Source organism: Spermophilus citellus, assembly GCF_964194105.1.
Source record: "Spermophilus citellus genome assembly, chromosome: 17".
Classification (NCBI taxonomy): domain Eukaryota; kingdom Metazoa; phylum Chordata; class Mammalia; order Rodentia; family Sciuridae; genus Spermophilus; species Spermophilus citellus.
In genome coordinates, this window is record NC_138199.1 from 28,254,284 (window position 1) to 28,276,488 (window position 22,205).

The 22,205-nt window shown below is 41.9% G+C and overlaps 1 protein-coding gene, 1 long non-coding RNA gene and 1 pseudogene across 4 annotated transcripts in view; 1 reads left to right on the top strand and 2 right to left on the bottom strand.

Moving 5' to 3' along the window:
• The window catches only part of PRPF8 (pre-mRNA processing factor 8), a 35,596-nt gene that overhangs the window by 13,062 nt on the left and 329 nt on the right, over window positions 1-22,205 (top strand). For both annotated transcript variants that reach the window (XM_081270209.1, XM_081270210.1), the window contains exons 25-42: window positions 10,966-11,213; window positions 11,331-11,510; window positions 11,725-11,860; window positions 12,043-12,212; window positions 12,593-12,722; window positions 12,828-12,974; window positions 13,351-13,511; window positions 13,845-14,036; window positions 14,300-14,537; window positions 15,109-15,237; window positions 16,193-16,306; window positions 16,390-16,563; window positions 16,796-16,989; window positions 18,298-18,537; window positions 18,632-18,773; window positions 21,336-21,476; window positions 21,632-21,771; window positions 21,864-22,066. In XM_081270209.1, the coding sequence (XP_081126335.1) occupies window positions 10,966-11,213; window positions 11,331-11,510; window positions 11,725-11,860; window positions 12,043-12,212; window positions 12,593-12,722; window positions 12,828-12,974; window positions 13,351-13,511; window positions 13,845-14,036; window positions 14,300-14,537; window positions 15,109-15,237; window positions 16,193-16,306; window positions 16,390-16,563; window positions 16,796-16,989; window positions 18,298-18,537; window positions 18,632-18,773; window positions 21,336-21,476; window positions 21,632-21,771; window positions 21,864-22,066 (3,079 nt within the window). The remainder of the gene's footprint in view (window positions 1-10,965; window positions 11,214-11,330; window positions 11,511-11,724; window positions 11,861-12,042; window positions 12,213-12,592; window positions 12,723-12,827; window positions 12,975-13,350; window positions 13,512-13,844; window positions 14,037-14,299; window positions 14,538-15,108; window positions 15,238-16,192; window positions 16,307-16,389; window positions 16,564-16,795; window positions 16,990-18,297; window positions 18,538-18,631; window positions 18,774-21,335; window positions 21,477-21,631; window positions 21,772-21,863; window positions 22,067-22,205) is intronic.
• On the bottom strand, window positions 2,359-4,703 carry LOC308635474 (POU domain, class 5, transcription factor 1-like; annotated as a pseudogene). Its single transcript has 3 exons — window positions 3,799-4,703; window positions 3,742-3,745; window positions 2,359-3,647 (listed from the first exon to the last, which is right to left on the bottom strand). The product of its transcript is annotated as a POU domain, class 5, transcription factor 1-like (transcript).
• The window catches only part of LOC308635677, a 141,067-nt gene continuing 139,250 nt past the window's right edge, over window positions 20,389-22,205 (bottom strand). The window contains exon 2 of the long non-coding RNA XR_014019229.1: window positions 20,389-20,530. This is a non-coding gene — a long non-coding RNA (uncharacterized lncRNA). The remainder of the gene's footprint in view (window positions 20,531-22,205) is intronic.

Here is a 22,205-nt window from a genome sequence, read left to right on the forward strand (position 1 = left end):
CTCACTATGTTGCCTGGGCTGGTCTTGAATTCCTAGGCTCCAGCAATCTTCCTGACTCTGCTTCTGTAATAGCTGGGTCTATAGGCATGCACCACAATATCCAGCTTGTTTTGTTTGTTGTAGGTTTTATGTGTTAATGTACGTATGCATGTATTTTTTTGGTGCAGGGGATTGAACTCAAAGCCTTACATATGTTAGGCAAGAAGTACTGTACCACTAAACTACTCCTAAGCCCAAAGAGAGGCTTAAGAGGGAAAATAAATGAAATTAGGATATAAAAAATTTGAAGTTCATGCCAGGCATGGTGGTGCATGCCTGTAATCCCAGCAGCTGGGGAGGCTGAGACAGGAGAATCGCAAGTTCAAGGCCAGCCTCACCAATGGTGAGGCACTAAGCAACTCAATGAGTACCCCTGAGTTCACTCTCTAGTACCAAAAACAAGACAAAACAAAACAAACTGAAGTTCATGAGAACAACTATGAGGTGTCCAGCAGGCATTTATTTATATTTCTTCACTTCTAAGACACATGTATACGTGAATGCATCATATATGTGTGTATACACACAGATATACCCCCCTTCCTCTTAGTAGTGTCTCTTAAATTGATGATCTCTTAGATTTGATGAAAAACATTATGAGTTTGAGGCTCTAGGGAAAAAAACAAAATAAGAAATAAGAGCAATCAGTGTTAACTTAGAGGGCTTTCCTATAGGATGTCCAAGTAATTAAGGAGTCTGTTGACATAAAGATTGAAAGTTCAAGAGTGAGCAAGATCTTGGAGCCTGGGGAACACCAAAAACCAGTGTGGCCAGAAATGGAGGGAGAGTGCCAGGACACATGAGCCAAGGCTGTAAGGAATGAGTGTCCAGAATTAGAGTAGATACATAACAGTGTCAGTTGCCTAAGAGCTTTTCAGTTAGATAAGGACTGAAAAGCATCCACTGGATTTGCCAGTTAGGACGTCATTGGTGACCTTAGAGCTGTTTCAGAAATAGTGGGGATGAAAGCCAGATGGCAGTGGGTGAGGCTTTATGGGAAGTGAGTGGAGACAAGGACCATCTGTTTGCCAGAGCTGGAGTTAAGAACGTTAGATGCCACCTAGAGGGAGCTATAAGTCAAGGCAGGTGTTTTGAATGGGAGTGACTTGATTAAGAAGGAGCTAGTTGCAGTTGCAGTTACATCACAGAAGTGTGATGATTGATGAAGCAGAGTTGCAGAGGTGTTCAGAAGGGATAAGGCAAGTAGAGGAAAATGTCCTCTGAGCCTAATAGGTGTGAATATAGGTGAAGTTAGTGGGAAGTTCAAACAGCATCTTGAATTTGTCAGCTTATTTGTGCAGGAGTGAAGGGCTTGGGTTGTGCACATTAGACGTGAGAACTGTGATGAGATGTGATAATGATTGTTGAAGAAATAAGAGATTGGCAGGTGTGCTGAGAACCCAGGTGGGTTTCTAGAAAATAAAAGTCAAGGAGAGTAGAACAGATTTGATAAGGAGTTAGCAGATAAAGTCAGCAAAACCTTGTTTGGGATACTAGGGGAAACAAAGAGGTAAGTAAGTGGGTATTCACTTTTCACGGAAGCACTCAACTGTTCATTGATGAGATAGAGAAAGCACATAAATTTTAGTGGTTGTTTAGACTGGGGTTTGTCAGAAGGCTGTCATAAATTTCTGGAAAAGAATTGGGTAAAGAGGAAATCAAGGATGCTGGACCACACTGGGATCCTGGATGACAGCAGAGAGGAAAGAAGGAAGAAACCAAAAGTGGCCATTGGCCTTGGGAAAAAATAACAGATCAGCCAGGAATGGTGGTACATACCTGTAAACCCAGTCTCCTTGAAGGTGGGACAGGACGGTCACAAGTTTGAAGCAAACCTCAGCAACTTGAGAGAGACCCTGTTTCAAAATAAAATAAGGGCTGTGGGCAATGTTAGAGCACCTTTAGGTTCAGCTACCAGTGACAGACACACACACAAACACACACACACCAACCAATTAAAAAATGAAATAGTTAGAAAGTTACTTATTTTTAATGTGATTATACATTCCAGAGCAAATCTAAACTGTTATAGCTGTGTGTGCACTGTATAATTTAATAGGGGTCTACATAGTACTTATAGCTTGAGGGAAAGGTATAAATAAAGTCTTAGTTAAATAATCTTCATACTATGCATTTTTTTCTTCCTCTTAACTATAATTCTTGGTCACTTAAGTCTTTTTGTTTATATTGGCAAAAAGTTGAAATCTTTGGATGATTAGGAAACTAAAATTACAGATTGCTTTTTGCTCCCTCAAATGGTACGTTCGCTTTAGCAATAGATTTGAGGGCAGGGTGATGAGGGTAGGTAAAGAAGTATGTAGAATGTATAACATATATGGAAAAACATCCAAAGCTGTTGGAGAAGAGGAAGCAAGGATAATTTGTTTGGATTATGTTGGATTATTATTTTTTTTTCTTCCAAGCAGTGCTGTTGGGGATTGAACTTTGTACTTGATAGACAAACACTCTACCACTGAGCTATATCCCCAGCTCTCCTTATTATTTTTTATTTTGAGATAGGGTCTCACTAAGTTGCTGAGGATGGCCTCACTGAACTTGCAATCCTTCTGCCTTAGCTTTGCTAGTCACTGTGCCTCACTGCATTCCTCAAGTATTTATTTATTTGTATCAGGAATTGAACCCAGAGGGTGCTTAATCACTGAGCCACATCCCCAACCCTTTTTTATGGTATTTTATTTACAGATAGGGTCTTGCTAAGTTGCTGAGGCCGGCTTTGAACTCCTCCTGCCTCAGTCTCTCAAGCAGTGGGGATTATAGGCTTGTGTGGTGGTGTCTGGCCCCTCAAGTTGGTTTTTTTTTTAATATTTATTTTTGTTACAGGTGGACACAATATCTTTATTTTTATGTGGTGCTGAGGATCAAACCCAGTGCCTGACATATGCTAGGCAAGCGCTCTACCTCTGAGCCACAATCCTAGCCCCAAATAAATGCTCTGACATTTCTTTTTTTATTTTTCTTTCTTATTTTATTATTTTATTTTATTTACTGTGTCCCAGGCTTCTTTATTTAAGAACGAAGTATGAATGATGTGGGAATTAAAATCAAGAGCATGATTGAACTTCACCTTCCCTCCAACCAATTCCCCAACTCCTTTTCTTTTTTTTTTTTTCATTTATCATGATCAAGTGGGATTTATTCTAGGAAGGCAAAGATGGTTCAATTGTACACAATCAATAAAGGCAATACCAATTCCCCAACTCCTCACCCCACCCTTTGAGCTTCCAATTCCTTCCTTAGTGAATGAAGAACTTAGTCCCAAAAGCCCTGGTCCAGGCTCCAGGTTCTCCCTAGCTCCTCTTCCCTCTGCCCCCTTACCTAGGAAAGGCAGGTACCTCAGTTTGAATGCATGGGAGAGCCCAGAGTGGTGACAGAGACAGAGGGAAAGGCTTCCCTCTCAGGAAGATGGACTGGGGAATAGAGTATGGTGAAGTGAGGGCTTCTGTAACCTGAGGTACCAAAATGGGGCCCTGGAGCCAGAGGAAAGGATACAGGTCCCCTGAGAAAGGAGAAGCTGCAGCCTCAAAATCCTCCTCTCGTTGGGAATAATCAATGCTTGATCATTTGCCCTTCTGGCGCCGGTTACAGAACTACATTCGGACCACATGGGAGTGGATGACACAGGAGAGTGACATAAGACCACAAGCTCCTGGAGTTGGGTCTGGCTTTGTTTGATCATTTCACCCAACTCCCAAGTGGCAGGAGGACAGGAGCCAGAGCTGGAGAAAAGGGAGTGGCAGCTAGGGAGGCAGAGAGATGGCGTGGACAGGGACAGGTGCACTCACATCCTTCTCAAGCTCTAGGTGTTCGGCAGTGTGGCTGATCTCTTGCAGTATGGATTTTGGGTACTGCAAGAACATGTTCTCCAGGTTGCCTCTCACTCTGGTCTCGATATTTGTTCGCTTTCTCTTCCGGGCTTGCAGGAGGGTCTCCGCTTTGCATATCTCCTGAAGGTTTTTATTATTGTCTGCTTCCTCCACCCACTTCTGTAGCATGGGCCGCAGCTTGCACATGTTCTTGAAACTAAGCTGCAGAACCTCAAAACGGCAGGTGGTTGTTTGGCTGAACACCTTCCCAAAGAGAACCCCAGGGTGAGCCCCACATCGGCCTGAGTATATCCCAGGTTGATCCTCTTCTGCTTCAGTAGCTTGGCAAATTCCTCCAGTTCTTTCTGCCAAGCTTGGATATCTTGGGATTCCTCGGGGTTTTAATCCACCTTCTCCTCTCCACTTTCACCACAGCAGGGTGAGCAATGCAGGGCTCGGGGGAGGCCCCTTCAGAGTTGCTTTCCATCCTAGCTCCCACCTCGATCTCAGGCTGAGAGCTCTCCAGGCTACCATGGGGGATCAGGCCCATTCCAACCTGAGGTCCACAGTATGCCATCTCTCCACAGAACTCATAGGGTGGAGGGCATGAGGGAATCCCCCCACACCTCCGAACCTGGCCCGATTCCTGGACCACCGGGAGGGCCTGGGAAGCTTAGCCAGGTCCGAGGGTCAATCCAGCTTCAGCTCTGGCCCTCCTGACCCATCACCCCCACCGCCCAGAGGGGGTGAGAAGGCAAAGTCTGAAGCCATGGATTAGAAGTGCACCCCACGCTGGGGGGCCTGAAAAAATAAGGGCTCATCAAGGAACTGCTCAACACCTCTTTCCCTCCCCAATCCCACCCACTCACATTTCTTTTTTTTAATTTTTATTTTTTGATGATGCTGGTGATTGAACCCAGGACTTTATGCATGCAAGGCAAGCACTCTACCAACTGAGCTATATCCCCAGCCCCTTCTCAAGTTTTAATGTATTATGTTTTTAGTTTATTCAGTTAAAAATATTTTCTAATTTCCCATGTGAGTTTTTATTTTACCTAGAGGTTATTTAGAAATATACTGTTTGATTTTCACATATTTGGGAGTTTCTTTTATTAGTTTCTAGTTTTATTCCATTATGATCAGAGAATATATTATTCTGTACATTCTTAATTTTATTTTATTTTTATTTTTTTAAAAGAGAGAGAGAATTTTTTTAATATTTATTTTTTAGTTTTCGGCGGACACAACATCTTTATTTGTATGTGATGCTGAGGATCGAACCCAGCGCCGCGTGCATGCCAGGCAAGCACACTACCGCTTGAGCCACATCCCTAGCCCCTTTTGTTTTGTTTTTTAATGGACTAAGACTTGTTTTATGGCCTTGCATATATTGTCTACTATCTTGTTGACTGTCCAGTTGATCAGTTAATTGATTACATTGTGATCAATTTGTGTATTTTTTTTTTCTTGATCTATTTCTATCAGTTACTGAGAAAAGAGTATTAGTTTGCTTGTTTTGTATTTGAAATGGAGTCTTGCTATGTTGCCGAGGCTGAAATAGAGCTCCTGGGCTCAAGTGGTCTCCTACCTTAGGCCTCCAGAGTAGCTGGGGTTTACTGGTGTGCATGCACCACTACACCCAGCTTTGTATGAGGAATGTTGGACATTTTCCAGTTATAGTTGTAGATTTTTTTTTTTAATTTTAATATTTATTTTTTAGTTCTCGGCGGACACAACATCTTTGGTTGTATGTAGTGCTGAGGATCGAACCCGGGCCGCACGCATGCCAGGCGAGCGCGCTACCGCTTGAGCCACATCCCCAGCCCAAGTTGTAGATTTATTTCCCTTTTCAAGTTCATCTTCCTCCCTCCCCATGCCAGCATTGAGGATCGAGCCCAGGGCCTCTTCATGTGTCAAGTGTTCTACCACTGAGCTACATCCCAGCCCATTCTATGGTCTCTTTTCAAAAGTTTTTACCTTACAAATGGTCTGAATACTCCAAAAAAGGCAATATAACGATCAATAAATCATTTATCTTGTCCTCCCCCCCCCCATTTGGTAATGGGGATTGAAATCTAGGGCACCCTACTACTGACCTATATCCCCAGCCCTTTTTATTCATTTTTGAGCTCCTTCAGACTTAGCTTCCCTAGTCTTGCCAGGCCCTCCTTGTTTGTCTGTCTGTTTTTCTTTTTGGTACTGGGGATTGAACCCAGGGATGCTTAACCACTGAGTCAAATCCCCAGCTCCTTTTTTTGTTTGTTTTGAGACAGGGTCTTGCTGAGTTGCTAGGGCCTTGCTAAATTGCTGAGACAGGCCTTGAATTTGTGATCCTCTTGCCTCAGCACCCCCCCTGCCCCAAGTTGCTGGGATTATGGGTATGTACCACTATGCCTGCCTCTTATTTTTTATTTTATTTTTTTTGTACTGGGGATTGAACCCAGAGGAGCTTAACCATTGAGCCACATCCCCAACCCTTTTTGTTTTGTATTTTGAGGCATAGTCTTGCTAAATTGCTTGGGGCCTCACTAAGTTGCTGAGGCTGGCTTTGAATTCATAATACTCCTGCCTCAGCCTTCCTAGTCACTGGGATTACAGGCATGCACCACTTTGCCTGGCCTCCATTTTTTTATTTTTATTACATCTCCTTTTCTCTTTTCCTGCCTTCTTTTGTGTTGAGTTATTTTAATTTTATTTTTTGTGGTACTGGGATTGAACTCAGGACCTTGAACATGTGAAGTGAGGTCTACACATTGACCCAATAAGTAAAAAGTGGAGGTAAATTTAAATTATGTTCACTATTCCTACTCTTGTAGTATTTTTGTCCTATGTTTTAATTGTACGTGTATTATAAATGCTATACTTTGTTACAATTTTTGCTTTAAAAAGCCATTTGTTCTTGAAATTACAAATTGTAGGAAAAAAAAAGTTTTGGTTATTTTGTTTTGTTCGATGGTACTGGGGATTGAATGGAGAGGTGCTTTACCACTGAGCTATATCCTTAGTCTTTTTTTTTTTTTTTTTTTTTTTTTTTGGTGTAGATGGACACAACACAATGCCTTTGTTTTTATGTGGTGCTGAGGATAGAACCCGGGTCCCGCCCGTGCTAGGCAAGCGCTCTACCACTGAGCCATAATCCCAGCCCCCTAGTTTTTTCTATTTCTTTTTTTTTTTTTTTTTCAAGACAGGGTCTCACTAAGTTGTTTAGGTTGATCTCGAACTTGCAGTCCTTCTGCCTTAGCCTCCCAAACTTCTGTGCCACTGCCCCTGGCAAGAAAATTGTTTTTACGTTTTACCTATATACTTAATAATTCTGATTTCTCTGTTACTTTGTCTAAATCCAAAATTTTATCTGGTGTTTTTTTTCTTTTTTTTTTAATTTTTTTTAAAAATTTTTTTAAAGAGAGAGGGAGGGAGAGAGAATTTTTTTAATATTTATTTTTTAGTTATCGGCGGACACAACATCTTTGTTTGTATGTGGTGCTGAGGATCGAACCCGGGGCCCGCACGCATGCCAGGCGAGCGCGCTACCGCTTGAGCCACATCCCCAGCCCCTGTTTTTTTTCTCTTAAAAGAATTTCTTTTAATAGAAAAATACTGGCAATGAAGGTATTCTTTTGTTTACCTGAAAGACTCTGTTTTGCATTCATTTTTATGAATATAAACCAATTATTTTCCTCTGCAGTTTCCAATGGAATTTATCCCATCAGTGATTTATTGTAGTCTTAGGGATAAAACCTCAGGGTTTTGTACATGCTAGGCAAGTGCTCTTTCATTAGACTACACTCATGTGCCCATCTGTGTATATTTGATTTTCAGATATTATAGTTTTTCCTTTAGATCCATTTGAGTCTTTTTAATATCTCTTCCTTACCTGGTTATATTCATGTAGTTATTTTAAGGTCTTTGTCTACTAATCCATCACCTTTGTTCTTACTGGTTCTCTATTAATCATTTTTCCTTCTGTTTATGAGTAATGTAGATACATTGTAACTTTTTATTGCATGGTGGAAAGTGAATTTTATATTGTCAATTGCTGGATTTTGTTATGTTTCTTTAAAGAATGTTGTACTTGTTCCGGTGTAGTTACATAAATGTGTATTAGTTTGATTCCTTTTTAAAAAAAAATTTTTTTTAGTTGTAGTTGAACACAATATCTTTATTTTTATTTATTTGTTTTTATGTGGTGCTGAGGATCGAAACCAGTGGCTCATGTGTGGGAGGCAAGCACTCTACTACTGAGCTACAATCCCAGTCCTAGTTTGATCCTTTTAAAGCTTGCTTGTGGCAGATCCAGAGAGCACTCTTTGTTCTGGAGCCACTTTGTTACCTTTGTTGGGACTACCCAGTTCTCCTGTTTTACAAGGTCTCTACTGTGGCTGGTGGGAACACAAACTAATCTTAGCCTTATATGAGCTGTAGGTCTTACTCAACCTACTGCTTTCCAGGGTTTCTTTCTGTGGCCTCAGGGAGTTTTACTGCATACAAATTGGTATTCAGCCAGAAACCTGATGGAATCCCTTCCAGGATCTCTTTCTTCTGCCCTACAAATTCTAGCTGCCTTGTCTTCTAGAACCCTAGTCTTTTATCTTCCATTCAGTGAGACTTTGGGTTCTCTTTTTCATGTCTATGCTACAGCTTGGAAACTGCTACTAAGCAGTTAGCTGCGGTAATAATAAGTGTCAATTCATCTGTTTCCCTTTTCCTTTTTTTTTTGGCCTGGGGATTGAACCAGGAGCACTTAATCTCTGAGCTGCATCCCCAGACCTTTGTTTATTTTTATTTTGAGACAGGGTCTCATTAAGGTATGGAGGCTAACTTTCAGCTTGGAAACTGGCGATCCTCTTGCCTTAGCCTCCCAAGCCATGGGGATTATAGGTATGCTCCGCTGTGCCTGGCTAGTTCCCTTTTCTCTTTGGTTGTTCTCTGTGTTATCAGTTGTATAAAATCATTGTTTTAAATAGCCCACTTAATTTTCTAGCTGTTTATAGTGGTGGGGGCAATTTCTGCAGGCCCCATTATTTTTCTTTCTTTAATATTTTAGTTGTAGTTGGACACTATATCTTTAATTAATTTATTTATTTTTATGTGGTGCTGAGGATCAAAGCCAGGGCCTCGCGTGTGCTAGGCGAGCGTTCTACCACTGAGTCACAACCCCAGCTCTATTTTTTAAGATATTGATTGGCCTTTATTTTATTCATTTATCTATATGCAGTGCTAAGAATTGAACCCAGTGCCTCACATGTTAGGCAAGTGCTCTACCACTGAGCCACAACCTCAGCTCCCCCCCATTATATTTTAATAGTTTGTTTTTGTTTTTATCACCCTGTCCCCCATCTCCCACTTTTGGTTTCCCTGGGGTTACTTGTATTTGGTTGTTTATGTTTTGCAATACTGGAGATTTAAAGGAGGGTCACATGCATGCTAACTAAGTGCTGTACCACTGAGGTACGTCCCCAGCCCTTTTTTAAATTTTGAGACAAGGTCTTGCAAAATTGCCCAATCTGGTTTTGAATTTGTGATTCTCCTGCCTCGGCCTCTGGAGTTGCTGGGATTACAGGCATGCCCCACCACACCTGGTTTATTTGGTCTTATTTTCAGTCATTTGTACTAGACTCTGTTGTATCAATTCATTTTTTATTGAAATGTAATTCACACACTATGAATATATACGCACACAATTTTAAATCTCATAATTTTGCATATTCATTAATTAGACAACCATTACCACTACTTCATAACATTTTTTTATCACCCCAGAGAAGAAATTCCCATTCCTTCTCTCTCTCTCTCTTTCTCTCTCTCTTTTTTTTTTAATACTTTTAGTTGTAAATGGACACAATACCTTTATTTAGTTTTTTTATTTGTGGTGCTGAGGACAAACCCAGGGCCTTACACATGCTAGTCAGGCGCTCTACCACTGAGCCACAATCCCAGTCCCAAATTTCCATTCTTTTTTTTTTTTTTTTAAGAGAGAGTGAGAGGGGGGAGAGAGAGAGAGAGAGAATTTTTTTTTTAAATTTTTTAATCTTTATTTATTTATTTTTAGTTTTCGGCGGGCACAACATCTTTCTTTGTATGTGGTGCTGAGGATCAAACCCGGGCCGCACGCATGCCAGGCGAGTGCGCTACCACTTGAGCCACATCCCCAGCCCCAGAGAATTTTTTTTTAATATTTATTTTTTAGTTCTCGGCGGACACAACATCTTTGTTGGTATGTGGTGCTGAGGATCGAACCCGGGCCGCACACATGCCAGGCGAGCGCGCTACCTCTTGAGCCACATCCCCAGCCCCCAAATTTCCATTCTTATCAGCAGCAGCTCTCCCCCACCCCAACACACACACACACTCTGAGGTCCCTGACAATTTTCTTTCCTTTTTAGTTTTTTTTTTTTTTCTGTTTTGTTTTGTTGTTGTTTTTGTTGCGTTGCTGGGGATCTCAGCTGAGGCCTCTTACATGCTGGGCAAGAACTCTACCCCTGAGCTCTACCCCCAGCTCCTCTTTCCCCTACCTCTTCCAACTACTTTGCGTATTCAGAATAATAGCCTTTTTTTTTTTTTTTGTCTTTTTTTCACTTAGATAATGTGTCCATATTATAGCCTATATCAGTATTTCAATCTTTTTTATGAAGTAGTAGCATTCTATTATACAGATATTCCACGTTTTGTTTATCAACTTGTAAGTTGATGTACATTTGAAAATTTTCCCACTATTTGGCTGTTATGAATAATGCTGCTAATACTTATACAGGTTTTTGTGTGGATGTTTTCATTTCTCTTGAATATATACCCAGGACTGAAGTTGCTTAATCAGCCTTTTGATAAATGCCAGTTTTCCAAAATGTACCATTTTATATTCCCACTAGCAATATATGAGGGTGCCTTTTTCCTTACATCCTTGCTAATACTTGTCATTTCTGTTTTGATTATATCCATCCTAGTAGTTGTGGAGTGTCATTATGGTTTTGATGTCTATTTCCATAATTACTAATGATGTTGAACTCTTAAGTACTAGAGATGTAACTAACTGGATATAAGCCATATTCACCACCACCCCATCATCATTGTTCATCTGGAATTTACTGTTTCCCACTAACTTTAGATTGTGAATAAGTGGAATACAGCTCTCATTGGCCTTATGACATACTTTCGGGAGGCTGTGGTGAACACCCAGGAACTCCTAGACTTGCTGGTGAAGTGTGAGAACAAGATCCAGACACGTATAAAGATTGGACTCAACTCCAAGATGCCAAGTCGGTTCCCTCCTGTTGTGTTCTACACCCCTAAGGAGTTGGGAGGACTGGGCATGCTGTCAATGGGCCATGTGCTCATTCCCCAGTCTGACCTCAGGTAGGGCTTGGTTGAAAATCTTTAGTGCTAGACTCTATTGCATATGCCCTGAGGGAAAGGGGTGTTTCTTTACTTTTGGGCTTTACTTTTATCTCTAATCATGGTTGCCTAAAACAGGTGGTCCAAGCAGACAGATGTAGGTATTACACACTTTCGTTCAGGAATGAGTCATGAAGAAGACCAACTGATTCCCAACTTATACCGCTACATACAGCCATGGGAGAGTGAGTTCATCGATTCCCAGCGGGTCTGGGCTGAATATGCACTCAAGAGACAAGAGGCCATTGCTCAGAACAGGTAGGCATCCAGGAGGGTATACCAATACTGGGGTGGGGGCCAGAGAAGGGGTTAAACTTTGAGTCTTGTGTGGGGTCATAGGCAGAGCATGGTATATTTTTATGGAGTAAGAGGGCAGGTTCTACTCCTGACTCTACTTATCCTTGGTCAGGAGGAAATGATTAGTTCTTCACTTGAGAAGACATTTTGACTTTAATCTTAATTTCTTGGGCAGACGGCTGACATTAGAAGATCTAGAGGACTCTTGGGATCGTGGCATTCCTCGAATTAACACTCTCTTCCAGAAGGATCGGCACACATTAGCTTATGATAAGGGTTGGCGTGTCCGAACTGACTTTAAGCAGTACCAGGTATGTGGAGCGAGTAATAGGTTAAAACCTACCACCTACCACCTGGATCTGGGGAGTCCAAAACAGTTTTCCAAAATGATCCATTTTATATTCCCACTAGCAGTATATGAGGGTGCCTTTTTCTCTACATCCCTAGGGAATTAGGCACTCACAAGTTTGAACGTATCTATTCTTCCCTCTAGGTTTTGAAGCAAAACCCTTTTTGGTGGACACACCAGCGACATGATGGGAAGCTATGGAACCTAAACAACTACCGTACAGATATGATTCAAGCCCTGGGTGGTGTAGAAGGCATTCTGGAACACACACTGTTTAAGGGCACTTACTTCCCTACCTGGGAGGGTCTTTTCTGGTATGGATTCTCTTTCTCTCTTTTTTTGGTGGGGGGTGTTGTGTATACTACTGTGGGGTTGAACCAGGGCCTCACTCATGCATGCTAGGCAAGCTCTCTACCACTGAGCTACATCCCCAGCCCTTTTTATTTTGGGACAGGGTATTGCTAAGTTGCCCAAGCTGGTCTTGGACTTGGGGTCCTTCTACCTCAGTCTCCTGAGTACTGAGATTATAGGTGTGTATCAGTGTGGCTGGCTTTTTCTCCTCTAAGAGGATGACACAGGTCATCCCTTCTGTGTTTTTGTCATCTACTGTAATGTTCCTTAGTCACCTTTAGGAGGTCAGCAGTATGCTAGGAGATGGGGAGACATCACCTCACTTGGCTCTTCTGCTCCCCAGGGAGAAGGCTAGTGGTTTTGAGGAATCTATGAAGTGGAAGAAGCTAACTAATGCTCAGCGATCAGGATTGAACCAGATTCCCAATCGAAGATTCACCCTTTGGTGGTCCCCAACCATCAATCGGGCCAATGTAAGTATGGCTGTTAGACCTGAGAGATGGAAACTAAAAACAAGTGTTTCCACTGCCTTAATATGTCCCTTGACCTCTATTGTCATGTTCTCTTTATCCTGGCAGGTATATGTGGGCTTTCAGGTGCAGCTAGACCTGACAGGTATCTTCATGCATGGCAAGATCCCCACGTTGAAGATCTCTCTCATCCAAATCTTTCGAGCCCACTTGTGGCAGAAGATCCATGAGAGCATCGTCATGGATTTGTGTCAGGTGGGCCAGCTTGAGGGGTTAAGATACCACAAAAAAGAGGTCAGCTTTCTCATTTTTTTGTACCAGGGATTGAACCCAGGGGTGCTTAACCACAGAGCCACATCCCCAGCCCTTTTGTGGTATTTTATTTAGACATAGGGTCTCACTGAGTTACTTAGGGCCTTGCTAAGTTGCTGAGACTGGCTTTAAACTTGTGATCATCATACCTGAGCCTCCCCAGTCACAGGGATTACAGGTGTGCGACACAGCGCCAAGCCAGCTTGCTCTTTTGCATATGGGAAATCCACCCTGGAAGTGCCAATTAATGTAAATTCTACAAACTTTTATTTTAAATGGATTTCTATAATAAGTTAAAACCTACCACCTTTATCCTCAGGTATTTGACCAGGAACTGGATGCACTAGAAATAGAGACCGTACAAAAGGAGACAATCCATCCACGAAAGTCTTATAAGATGAACTCTTCCTGTGCAGATATATTGCTTTTTGCCTCCTATAAGTGGAATGTCTCTCGACCCTCATTGCTAGCAGATTCCAAGTAAGTATTTTATGAACCAGCTGTAGACATCCAGTAACCTTAGTGTTACTGTTCTTTTGGGAGACTAGTCTGTGTATGTCTTTCAAACTTGGAGTCAGTGCTACCTTTGGAGCCCATCAGTCAGATCTGTTGAATCTCTGGCTATTCCAGATCAGCAATCAATCTGTTGCAACTTGGGAGGAGACAGAAACAGGAGAATCTGTTGATTGTTGATTTAGAATATAGTCAGAGGGGATGGTTTTGGAATTCAGGTGAGTTGTAGTGATTTTAATTTCTTATGGTTTGGGGAATATTGGTTATACCTGGAAACCTTACCTCGTTTTCTACCCTTAGGGATGTGATGGACAGCACCACCACTCAGAAGTATTGGATAGACATCCAGTTGCGCTGGGGGGACTATGATTCCCATGACATTGAGCGCTATGCCCGGGCCAAGTTCCTGGACTATACCACAGACAACATGAGTATTTACCCTTCGCCTACAGGTGTGCTCATTGCAATTGACTTGGCGTATAATCTGCATAGGTGAGTTAGGGTTCAGATGCATGTATTTTCCATTAGTCCCATAGTTTAATGTAGATGTGGTTTTTTGTTTTGTTTGTCCAGGTGAGGTATTAGCCTTTTCCTCTGCTCTTCTGGGTCACTGACTCTTCTCTGTAATGTGTACATTAGCAGATTATTATTATCAGCCTGGTCAACCGTCCTTCTTCCTTTGTAGAGTTGTACTTTACCTTGATATTTGGATATCAGCCTGGGATTAACTCTACTTGTCCTCTCCATTCTCACAGTGCTTATGGAAACTGGTTCCCAGGCAGCAAGCCTCTCATACAGCAGGCCATGGCCAAGATCATGAAGGCAAACCCTGCCTTGTATGTGTTACGTGAACGAATCCGCAAGGGGCTACAGCTCTATTCATCTGAGCCCACTGAGCCGTATTTGTCATCTCAGAACTATGGTGAACTCTTCTCTAACCAGATTATCTGGTTTGTAGATGATACTAATGTCTACAGAGTAACTATCCACAAGGTGAGTGTTGGGCATTACCATGGGAAGCCAGGTGTGGTGTTGCATGCCTATAATTCTAGCAAATTGGGAGGCAGAAACAGGAGAATTGCAAGTCGCAGGCCAATCTCAGCAATTTAATGAGATCTTGTCTTAAAAAATAAATAGGGCTGGGTGAGGCTATAGCTCAGTGGCAGAGTGCATGCCTAGAACATGTGAGGCACTGGTTTGATCTTCAGTACCACATTAAAAAAATATATAAACAAATAAAATAAAGGCATGCTGTCCATCTGCACCTACAAAAAATAAAATAGGGCTGTCCAGGCATGGTGGTGGATGCCTGTAATCCCAGTGATAAAAGAAGCTGAGGCAGAAGGAGGAGGATCATAAGCTCAAGGCCAGCTTTAGCAACTTAGTGAGACCCTGGCTCAAAAAATTAAAAAGGATTGGGGATGTAGCTCAGTGGCAGAGTAACCCTGATTTCGATCTTCAGTATTACAAAAAAAGAAAAAAAACCTGCAGAAAGGCATGAGAGCAGTGTGCGGTAACAGGATGGTTGTTTCTAGGTTGTACTAATAATATAATCATCATTTAGACCTTTGAAGGGAACTTGACAACCAAACCCATCAATGGGGCCATCTTCATCTTCAACCCACGGACAGGGCAGCTGTTTCTCAAGATAATTCACACATCTGTATGGGCTGGACAGAAGCGTTTGGGGCAGGTAAGCAGGATCAGGGATAAAGAGTCCATAGAACCTTGCTGGCCCTTATTGGTTGGGAGGCAGTGATGGGGAGAAAATAATAACTATTAAAAGATCAAGCATATCATTTAAACATATTCCCTAAATTACTTTACTTGAAGTATTCTGCAAGTGGTCCAGGGGAGTTTGAGGCCCTTCATTACTTTTTAGCTGATCTTTCTGCTTCCTGAATCTCTCATTTTTAAACAAAGCTACCAAAAAATTATCTTTAGAGAACAAATATTCTTTGGCTTCTCAGACATTTGGTATCTCTCGGGGTTATACCTGTCCAACCATAGTTTCTTTCCCTTTATATATATATATATATTTTTTCTTTTTCTGTTGGTCCATGATCATATTAGCCCCAAACCCTGATGTTTATCTCCACTTCTGTGGCTTTATAGGATTGGGTTTCCTATAAGGATTATAGAGAGGAAAAGAGAAGAGCCTCAAGCAACTGACTTCCCCTTTTATCTTTCTAGAATGAACTGTCCTCTGTTCATCATCATCTTATCCATTAAGACCCATTTCTTGGGGCTGGGGTTATGGCTAAGCAGTAGAGTGCTCACCTCTCAAGTGCAAGGCCCTGGGTTCAATCCTTAGCACCACATAAAAATAAATAAATAAATAAATAAATAAAATTAAGTTAAATTAAAAAAAAGTACCCATTTCTTTGTGTAACTCTTTATGACACTAGTAACCTTAATTTCTATTGTTCCTGGAGTACATAATTGAGCATGCCATTTCTTATGGGTTTGTGGTATTATCTCATAAGGTTGAAAAACCCCTTTGGACAAAGCCATTTGTTACCTTTTCTACCTTCTAAGTACCTAATATTACACACCAGTGTTCATTAGAAACAGTTTATTTCAAGAGTAGGATCTTCTGTTTCAGATAGTCCAGGTAGACTCAATTTCTATTTTCTTCTCCTTTTTAGTTGGCCAAGTGGAAGACAGCTGAAGAAGTAGCTGCCCTGATCAGATCTCTGCCTGTGGAGGAGCAGCCCAAGCAAATCATTGTCACCAGGAAGGGCATGCTGGATCCTTTGGAGGTTAAGAGGGTAGACAGGGTAGAAGGAAGGAGGTTTGAGACCTTCAGGCTCTGTTTCTGATCTTGAACTTGATCCTGTCTTAGGTACACTTGCTGGACTTCCCTAATATTGTGATCAAAGGATCGGAGCTTCAACTCCCCTTCCAGGCTTGTCTAAAGGTGGAAAAGTTTGGGGATCTCATCCTTAAAGCCACTGAGCCCCAGATGGTTCTCTTCAACCTCTATGATGACTGGCTTAAGACAATCTCATCTTACACGGTATGAAACCACCTTAGGAGGAGATGATTCTGTTCCTTGGTTATCTCCACAGCCCACTTTATAGGGTCATTTTCAAATTTTTGAACTATAGATGGGGCAGGAACACTACTAATTTATGAGGAGTTAGGATCTTAAAGTTTAGAAGATTGGGTTTCCTATAAGGATTGTAGAGAGGAAAGGAGAAGAGCCTCAAGCAACTGACTTTCCCTTACTCTTCCAAATCTCTTCCCAGGCTTTCTCCCGTCTCATCCTGATTCTGCGTGCTCTGCATGTGAACAATGACCGGGCAAAAGTAATCCTGAAGCCAGACAAGACTACTATTACAGAACCCCACCACATCTGGCCCACCCTGACTGACGAAGAGTGGATCAAAGTGGAGGTGCAGCTCAAGGATCTGATCTTGGCCGACTATGGCAAGAAAAACAAGTGAGCGCTGGGGAGATAGATGGGAGATCCAAAAAGTTAGGTGGCTTAGCATATGGGTTCTAGAGTTTTGAAACATTTAAGTTCAGAAGGTTTTCTGGAAATAATCTTAATAATGCCCATAGAAGAGAGGTAAGCAGCCAAGTGTGGTGGTGCACACCTGTAATCAGAGCTATTCAGGAGGCTCATGATGGCAAATTCAAGGCCAGCCTAGGCAATTTAGTAAGACCCTGTCTCAAGATGGGGGGTTGGAGGGAGGCTGGGGTGTAGTTCAGAGGTAGAATGATCCTAGGTAGAAGAGACGCAGTATCTGAGGTTTCAAGACTTCATTCTGACTCTTGACCATTCTTAAAGGAGGCCCCATTGCCTTTTTTTTTTTTTCTCCTTTTTTAAAATATTTTATTAGTTGTTGCTGGACCTTTATTTATTTTTATGTGGTGCTGAGAATCGAACCCAGTGCCTCACACGTGCTAGGCAAGCGCTCTACCACTGAGCCACAACCCCAGTCCCCCATTTCCATTTTTAGCAGGGCATTTCTCTACTGTCCTTATGTTACCAAAAGTTTATGTGTCTAAGACCCCAAGTATCACAGCTGTTGGTACACACACTCTGCCTCCCATCCCCTCTTGAGCAGTTGCGGCAACCAAAAATACCCATTTGATTTCCAGTTACCCACTAGAGTGATTAATACCACTACTTTTGAGTAGGAGGCAATGATCTACAGTTTCTGGGGTTTCCATTTTTGAAAAGTGTCCTGTGCCAGGGCGCTTTTTTTTTTTTTTAATATATATATGTATTTTAGTTGTCAGTGGACCTTTATTTATTTATATGTGGTGCTGAGGATCAAACCCAGTGCCTCACACATGCTAGTCAAGTGCTCTACCACTGAGCCACAAGCCCAGCCCCGCTAGGGCACTTTTTGTGGAGGAAAAGTGGGAATTATGGACACCAAACAGCTAAAAGGTACATGTGCAGAGTGCTGTCCTGCTTGGAATGTGATGAATCTTCAAAGTATCAGCAATCTTTACTTAAGGCTTTTTAATTTTTTTGTAGTTGTAGATGGATAGAATGTCTTTACTTTATTTGTATATGGTGCTAAAGATCAAACCCAGTGCCTAGCACATGCTAGGCAAGCGCTCTGCCACTGAGCTACAGCCCCAGCCCCCACTTCAGGCTTTTAAAAAAAAGTGTCACTAGAGAACTATCTGAGTGAGAGTATGACCTGCCCTTTCTACCAAGTTATACTCTTTCTGTTGAAACAAAAGTAACTAAGGGGTAAGGATCCTTGTGTAACTCACACTATGCCCACAGTGTGAATGTGGCATCACTGACACAGTCAGAAATTCGAGACATTATCTTGGGTATGGAGATCTCAGCACCATCACAGCAGCGACAGCAGATAGCAGAGATCGAGAAGCAGACAAAGGAACAGTCACAGCTGACTGCAACACAGACTCGCACTGTCAACAAGCATGGTGATGAGATCATCACCTCCACAACCAGCAACTATGAAACTCAGACTTTCTCCTCAAAAACTGAATGGAGGGTCAGGTATGTGAAGGGCAAAAGGGTAGGGATGGAGAGGTTGTTGGTGCTACTGGAGATGATGCTTGGGCTGATAGGTGCTGACATGTCCTGTTTTTAGGGCCATCTCTGCTGCCAATCTGCACCTACGGACCAATCACATTTATGTTTCTTCTGATGACATTAAAGAGACTGGTTACACTTATATCCTTCCCAAGAATGTGCTTAAGAAGTTTATCTGCATCTCTGACCTTCGTGCCCAAGTAAGTGTGCTCAGCGAGACCACAGATGCCCCCACGTATTACATGCCTAAAACTCACCTGATATTTCCTGGAGTTTGGAATGCTGATTTCAATATTCGTGGATGAATAACTGTAAAAGGATAGCCCAAAGAGGATGTGGGCCCTTATGAGATATCAAAATATTTTATAAAGCTTTAGCAATTAAGAGACTTTTTAAAAAAGTATTTATTTTTTAGTTGTAGGTGGATACACAATATCTATTTCATTTTTATGTGGTGCTGAGGATGGAGCCCAGTGCGTCATGTGTGCTAGGTGAGCACTCCACCACTGAGCCACAACCCCAGCCCAAGAGACTATATTATTGACTTGGGAAGTTATTGGGAAAGAAAAGCATATGGTCAGAAATAGATTCATGTGTTATTTTAAATAAACATGCTGTATCAAATCTGGGAGGTTAAGCATACCTATGATATTGAGACAGGTGGGGAAAGGCAGGATCCCTGCCTCATACTACTTGCAGAAATAAAACTAGGTAGGGGCTGGGACTGTAGTTCAGTGGTAGAGCACTTGCCAAGCATGAATGAGGTACTGGGTTGTATCCTCAGCACCACCTAAAAATAAATAAAATAAAGGTATTGTATCCATCTACCACTAAAAATATTTTTTAAAAAAGTAAAATAAAGTCGATTCAAAATCTGAATGTTAAATACTGAACTGCAGAGCTAATGCAGTTTTTTAAATAAATCACTAAAATATTGATGACCTTAGTGTTGGGATAACTTCCTTTAAAAAGACATAAAACAAAACTATAGTCAAAATTAATAACTTGTGATACAGAGTACTACAAAAGACAAAAATGAAAAAGTATTTCATTAGTCTAAGATTAGATAATGGATTAGCATGTAAAAGAGGGAATTTTCAGAAGTTAATTTTTTAAAAGTAACTGAAGAAGAATGAGCAAAGAATAAGAAGAGCATTAGGGTGTAGCTCAGTAATAGAGTATGTGCTTATCAGTAAGCATGGGACTCAGGGTTCACTCCTTAGCACTGACAAAAAAAAAAAAAAAACAGTGGTTCAGAAAGGGACTCCAAATAAGTTTACTAGTAATTCATATTCATATGTTATAAAACACCACATTGTGGCCATCAGGTCTACTTTTTTGTTTGTTTGCTTGTTTTGGTACCGGGGATTGAACCCAGGGGCACTTAACCACTGAACCACATCCCTAGTCCTTTTAAATTTTGAGACAGGGTTGCTAGCTTTGAATTTGTGATCCTCCTACCTCTGCCTCTCCACATTGCTGGGGTTATAGGCGTGCCTGGCAGATTGGCAAATTTGAAAAGATAACTAGTATTCTATATGAGTGATTTTTTTTTTTTAATATTTTCCCCTATTAGAGAGGACATTCTGGTTTATTTTATTTTATTTTATTTTTTTAAAGAGGAGAGAGAGAGAGAGAATTTTTTAATATTTATTATTTTTTAGTTCTCAGAGGACACAACACCTTTGTTGGTATGTGGTGCTGATGATTGAACCCGGGCCGCACGCATGTCAGGCGAGCGCGCTACCGCTTGAGCCACGTCCCCAGCCCTATTTTATTATTTTTTTTTTAAATTTTTTTTTTAAAGAGAGAGGTAGAGAGAGAAAGAGAGAGAGAGAATTTTAATATTTATTTTTTAGTTATCGGCGGGCACAACATCTTTGTTTGTATGTGGTGCTGAGGATCGAACCCGGGCCGCATGCATGCCAGGCGAGCACACTACCGCTTGAGCCACATCCTCAGCCCCTATATGAGTGATTTTATAGGAAACAGTTTCCCTAACTTTGTTGATAGCAATGTAAAATTTAAAATTCTGTCAGGCTGGGGTTGTGGCTCAGAGGTAGAGTAGTGCTCACCTACCATGTGTGAGGCACTGGGTTTGATCCTCAGCACCACATAAAAATAAAATAAAAGATATTGTATCCACCTATAACTAAAAAATAAATATAAAATAAAATTCTGGCTAGTGCTGGTTTTCCAGATGTGGTATTCAGCTTGTGGAAATTAATTGAGCTGGCTGGATATGGGGACATATACCTATAATACCAGCTACAGGAGGCTGAAGCAGGAGGATTACAAATTTGAGATCAGCCACGACAGGTTTGTGACCAATCTTCGCAATTTAATTAGACCTTATCTCAAAAAAAAAAAACAAAAAGGGATGGAGATGTGGTTACAATAAAGTACCCCTGGATTCAATGCCCGCTACCAAAAGGTTATGTAGCTCAGTGAAGCACACCTCAGTTCAATCCCCAGTGCCAAAGAAAGAAAGAAAAAAAATTCATTAGCTGTGTGCTTGTTTGTTTATTGATACTAAGTAACTATCAGCTGGGGAGTTTGAGAGCAGTGCAGATTCCTAGATTATAACACAGATTGTGATGAAGAAGTCTAACATTTTGAACAAGAACTCCAGGTGATTCTGATGCAGGGGGTTTTGGCTCATTTTTGAGAAACTTCATTCTTGTTCTTGGAGGTAGGGAGGGAAACAAGCTGACACCCCAACTCTGGGTTGGAACTAAGACTCCTAACCCCCTCATCTCCAGATTGCAGGGTACCTGTATGGGGTGAGCCCACCGGATAACCCCCAAGTGAAGGAAATCCGCTGCATCGTGATGGTTCCACAGTGGGGTACTCACCAGACTGTGCACCTGCCTGGTCAGCTGCCCCAGCATGAGTACCTCAAAGTAAGTGGTGGTAATGAAGCTTGGAAGTGTAGGAGCTTGAGAATATGTGCCTTTTTGCCCTCAGGGAGGAGACAGGCAGGCATGTTAGTCAAATGGGTGAGAGTTCTGTTTGCACATGGGATTCTGAACAGTTCTTTACTGGTATTTGCCCATAGGAGATGGAGCCGTTAGGTTGGATCCACACTCAGCCCAATGAGTCCCCCCAGCTGTCACCCCAGGATGTCACCACCCATGCCAAAATCATGGCTGACAACCCATCTTGGGATGGCGAGAAGACCATTATCATCACCTGCAGGTGGGCTTGGACCCTCTTAGGAAGAAGTATTGTGGGGCAAGTAGGCATTTCGGGTCAGGGGCTGAACTGTCACATGTCCTTGTCCTCTCTAGCTTCACACCAGGTTCCTGCACATTGACAGCCTACAAGTTGACACCCAGTGGCTATGAATGGGGCCGCCAGAATACAGACAAAGGCAACAACCCCAAGGGTTATCTACCCTCACACTATGAGAGGGTCCAGATGTTGCTGTCAGACCGATTCCTTGGCTTCTTTATGGTTCCTGCTCAGTCCTCATGGAACTACAACTTTATGGGTGAGTAGACTGTGTGTGAGGGCAGCATGGGAAGTGGGTACAGGGTTGGGGATAAGTGACGTCATTACTCTTAGCCCAGTGGCCCAGGCTGGTTGCGGAAAGGAGACCCTTTTAACATTTAATGTTTCCCTCTCACCTA